The 5,384-nt window shown below is 32.4% G+C and overlaps 1 protein-coding gene across 1 annotated transcript in view; it reads left to right on the top strand.

The window, feature by feature from the left end:
- Positions 1 to 1,712: 1,712 nt before the first annotated feature.
- Positions 1,713 to 5,384, top strand: part of LOTGIDRAFT_155060 (hypothetical protein) — a gene marked incomplete at both ends in the record, with an annotated part of 10,399 nt that continues 6,727 nt past the window's right edge. The window contains 5 exons of the mRNA XM_009065566.1: positions 1,713 to 1,782; positions 2,578 to 2,723; positions 3,398 to 3,538; positions 4,694 to 4,698; positions 4,737 to 4,824. Coding sequence (XP_009063814.1) covers positions 1,713 to 1,782; positions 2,578 to 2,723; positions 3,398 to 3,538; positions 4,694 to 4,698; positions 4,737 to 4,824 — 450 coding nt within the window. The remainder of the gene's footprint in view (positions 1,783 to 2,577; positions 2,724 to 3,397; positions 3,539 to 4,693; positions 4,699 to 4,736; positions 4,825 to 5,384) is intronic.

Here is a 5,384-nt window from a genome sequence, read left to right as displayed (position 1 = left end):
GGTGACAGTATTGCTTACTGATTTCACTGTCAACACTATTGCTTGCTGTTTTCACTGTTGACACTATTGCTTACTGATTTCATTGTCAACACTATTGCTTGCTGTTTTCACTGTTGACACTATTGCTAGCTGATTTCATTGTCAACACTATTGCTTGCTGTTTTCACTGTTGATACAATTGCTTGTTGATTTCACTGTCATCACTATTGCTTACCAGAAAATGGTGCACACATGAATTTGATAGTCATGCTTGCTGTTTTTTACTACAATCATTGACCTATTACAACTCTTACTCTTCCAGACAAGTCCATTGAAGATTTCCATTTTGACAAGTAAAGCATCTTCACTATGAGCTGCATAAATGGATATAAGTTATTATATTATAATATAACATATGTGGAGCAGACCAACATATGACCCTGATCATCAGAATGGTATTGGAAGTGATCCAATAGCCTTGAACAGAGTAAGGGCCAACTGAAATAAAAACTTAAAATAGTGTCACAGATAATCCAGAATATTCACATTTCTGTAAAATCGAAAATAAACTTGAAGCAGTACCTAAAGAAGAAGGGAAATGTCATATTGTGTTAGTGACAATAGAGTATCAAAGATGAAAACTATTTACAACTAATGATTGGAAATGCTCTGTTAATGGCTTTTATATCCTCATTTCGTTATATTACATGCACTAGTCCTGTGTCTATGACCTTTTAACTTCTATTTGAAATAAATACTAATGTGCAACTAGTGATAAGGCATAATAATGAACTTATAATTTGTGGCAAAATTTCAGCAGAAACAGAATATGGTGTGTTGCCGTGATGTTTAACATTAGACCAATGAAATACAATTCAATGATATGAAAATATTTATAGTTTATTAACAACAGATAAAGCTCCATAATGTAATGCATGTAGACTTTTGGACTTGCAGACCAGAATTCAATCAATATTTTAATCAATTGTTTACAACACAATGAAAAATGTTTGAAAGAGTATATTATATATTGTACTTTTTTATATAAATTGTTTTTAATATGCCCACATGAAATTGCTCTTAAACACTCTACAAGGCAAAAAATTCTTGACTGACTTTGACGAAACTTGGTTTTATTATACATACGCGCTGAAGGTTGAATATTTGCCTTCTAGAGTTTCACAAGCTGAAAATTGAATTTCGTTTTCAAGAACAAGGGCAATAACTCAATATTATTCAGTATCGCCCTAAAGAGTTCAAAAGAAGTGTATGGCTGAAGGTTGAATATTTCATACTGGTGATTGTTACTGTACTGCTAAATATGTTTATTTAAAATCAAAGCTGTCAGTGGGCGTATATTACCTTGCCTGGCAAGATATCTTATTTGAATAAATTTAATAAATAATACAAATATTTGTTTGTTTTTAACCCCAGCATAGAAAAATGAAATGAAATGAATGGACTTTTACTTCCTACTTTTATGCAACCAAGCATAGAAAAATCACCATTAGCATGTGGGTGAACTGATTTTTTTAAGGTCTTATGTTGAAAAGTCATATGTTGATTGATTTTGACATAACTTGGCATGAGTGTTTGTCATCACCCTAATGAAAATCAGAAAAATATTGCCCCTTCTTGGAAACTCATTCAAATTTTAGCTTGTAAACAGGCTCAATTTTTGAAGAAACTTAGTGACATTGTTTGTTATCACCCATCATAAGTGTCTAAGCATGATGCAATATCAAGTAGACTATTTATGGATCAATTTAACAAGTTGTCTAGGCAGATACAAAGCAGTTGATGGTAAGTTACAGATACTTTCTTCATTGCAGGTATGATTTTAAAAAGAATTAATGTTATCTTCATATTCAAGGCTATTATTTGTTATTTGCATCATCATAATAGCTGTTTTCTTTATCATCATAGTATTAACCATTATATGTTATCTTCATCATCATAACCATTATCTGTTATCTTCATCATCATCACTATTACTTGCTGATTTCAATTTTGAATATGGAGTTTTATTTTCAGTTTTTGTACTTGAAACAATAATCAGTTATCTGTAAGTTTGAAAATCTTCACATTATTTTTTTTTTATTTTTATATGCCTACATGAAATGTCAGTCAGTTCCTCTGTTCGTTCGTCTACGATTGCTGTTAAGTCTAAAACACTCTAAAAGACACAATTCTTGATGGATTTAGATGAAACTTGTTGAAGTGTGTATCAAAATCAAAAAATATTTTATATGAGTTTTTGCCCTTGTTCTTGAAAACAGTACAATGGTTAGCTCATAAATAATTCTTGATGAAACTGAAATTGTTAAGTACCCTATTGAAAATAAGAAAAAATATCGAAAAATATTTAATATGAGTTATCGTCCACTCTAGAAGGCACAATTCTTGCAGGATATTTACAAAACTTCCTAATATTGTTCAGTATCACCCCAAAAAGTTTAAAAGAAGTGTATGACTGAATAATTTACACTGGTGATTGCTATTGTACTGTGGGTGCATATTACCTTGTTTGAAAAGCTATCTTTGAATTTTGATACAAAAATTAACAGAGTAAGATCTGTTATATTGTTTGATTTACAGATGTGTCAGATTTGAATGAGTACAAGATAAGATGGGAAGAAAAATCTTGTGAACCTGAACTTCCCTTTGAAGGAATTCCATTTATAATCCTTGGTTCACAAACTCGCAGCTGTCATCAAGGACCTCAGCGTAATAAAACTAAACAGGTAATTTGTACAATCATGCTTTTATTTTCTTTTTTCTTTAGTACAAATTCATCAGAACTTCCATTTACTTTGTGAATGTCTGAAGGTTGAATATTTCATACTGGTAATTGTTACTGTACTGCTAAATATTTTTATTTAAAATTAAAGCTGCCAGTGGGCGTATATTAACTTGCCTGGCAAGCTATCTTTTACTTTTATATAGGAATCTACACAAGACCATGAGTATTTGAAATCTAGAAAGCAGAATCGAGCTCAAAAAAGTTGGGGTGCAAAGCTAGTTTGAGTATACGGAGTGTTTTGTTATTTCCAGAATACAAGGTTTGAAGTTGAATTTGTTCAAAAAAACGATACATTATTATTTAGATTTGACTATTTATTTGGATTTATAATCTTAAAAACCAAGAGGCTCCACAAGAGCTTCAATCCGAACTATTAGATCTGTATCTCAAATAGTGTTAAACAGACCTTGGAGTCTTTGGGAGAAGTTTCCAGCATTAATATCTTGATATAGATATATGGCACAGTTTTGAAAATAAGCTTGCTTTTCTTTGAAAATCTGCAACTGTCAGATATTTGGAAAATTTCTGCCCTTTTCTCCTCTCAAGGTTCTGAACATGATTGAAAATTAAGAACTGGGTGATTTGAGGTGGAATGACTCATTTGCATTTTTTTAGGTGGATTTTAATTCGGCTAATTCAAAGAAAAAAAAAAGAGATGAGCTTGTTAATTCATTTTCTCCTACCACAAAGAGAAGTCTGAAAGTATATGTCAAATATCCAGAAATTGGTGAACATACTGGTCATCTTAAGGATGAAGTAAGTATTTCTTCATAGTATTTATTATAATTCCCTAAAAAAATCGAAATGCTTGTTTCTTCGACCTTTCAATAAACCCAATTCATTAAAAGAACTGTGAAACATGCTTTTTGTTTGTGTGTTGGTTGGACTTACTCTCTCTGGATGATGGCTAAGATTTCTGTTTCTTCAATTTATCTTGTTTATGATATTTAAAATCCTGCATCCCAAGGGATTTAATAACTAAATAATAATGAAATAAAGCATGTTTAGAATTTCATCAACCAGTGAGCCAGACTAGGAAAATTTTTGCATGTGTCAATCAACCTTGGTCTCTCTCCGATACCTATGTAAGTTGAAGAAAGTTATATCTCGTTCATTTCATTTGGTTCTCAGAATCACTCATTTTTGCCATTAAAAATGTTATAATTAAAGTCAATAATAGTGGTGATAATTACACCCCGATTTAAATACCTGCAATTTTATATGTATTCTCTGAAATCTTCTGGATTTTATATATGATATTCCCGGGATTTTATTTGGAAGGGATTTTATTAGATATAATATCCCGCCAAAACAATGATTTATAACATGACTTTCCATTTCCCTAGTTGGCAACATATGCAATGGGACCAGATAGAGTTGTAATAGATAAAATACATCATTTAGTTGGCAATGTAATACATAGAGTTCCAGATATAAAACTGCATTTGCAATTGATGGTAAAAGATCAATTTCCACAGATATCTCCAATGGACAGACGGTTTATTAGCTATATTATGTTGTGCTTACAGGCAATAATTTGTTATGTTTTTTATTTTGTGGATCAATGTCATTGTGAAGATGATCCCTAAAGATTTTTGTGATGATCTGATACTTTTCTCTGAAATATCATGTTTGACTTAGCATATTCACTCCATTAGCTATATAGTTCTTTATGGATTCTTTTGATTTTTATATTCCCACACGTAGTCTATGTGCAGGAATCGAGACATGTGATAAAATCCGCCCATGATGCGATACTATAAAGTATATGAATTCCTTTATCAATATTTATCGTGATACCGGTATATTGCCCAGCCCTACTACTATATGTGTTAAAGTTAATCATGTCCAGGAAGTGATGAACAAGCAAAATTGGTGTTGTACATTTTCTTGTATCAGATTTTATTGTAGCTCAAGTAAGTTGCAGAACAGTTAAACCCTTTTGATATTGCAGATTTTCTTCAAATGATAAGAAAACCTGCTTAGAAATGTTGAAAAATGGAAAGAGAATCATCCAGAAGATGAATTTTTTATCGTCCCGTGTAAGTTATTGTTTTTCATTACAGATGGTTACGGATCTGAGAAAAAGTTTAAGTTTACTTTTTAGTTTCTTATTTTTAGAATCCTGGATGCTGTTTCAATAATGTATATGTCTCAGTAACACACCTTTGTATGTGAATGTGGTGTTGGCGTTTTGATCTTTCTGTCATGCAATCTATTCCATTCATAATCTTAGGTTTGGGAGCACTGTTATGGGTGTTCTGCTCATCTCCTTGATTTTTGCAGCGTTTTGATTCACATGCAGGCGTCTTTGTCTGGCGAAGGATGATAGTGGTGGGAGATGGTGCGGCGGGTGTATGTGTGGTGCAGGCTAGCATCTGTAGCTCGCTGGGATTGGTGATGAATGGGCAGCATTGGCGGCGCTAGTGGATGGTGGTGCGCTGCAGTGAAGTTGGTGGGCGGTAGAAGCCACAACATTTTATGTGTGATTTTGACTGGAGGGAAATTAATGCTTTGGAGAGTGTTTTTGAAGGTTTGAGTTCTTTTCAATTCAGATATGGGGCATAAAATGGTCATGTATAAATTATATTATAACACAACT

The sequence above is a fragment of the Lottia gigantea genome (genome assembly GCF_000327385.1).
Source record: "Lottia gigantea unplaced genomic scaffold LOTGIsca_7, whole genome shotgun sequence".
NCBI classification, from domain to species: Eukaryota; Metazoa; Mollusca; class Gastropoda; family Lottiidae; genus Lottia; species Lottia gigantea.
This window is presented reverse-complemented; position numbering and strand designations above follow the sequence as displayed.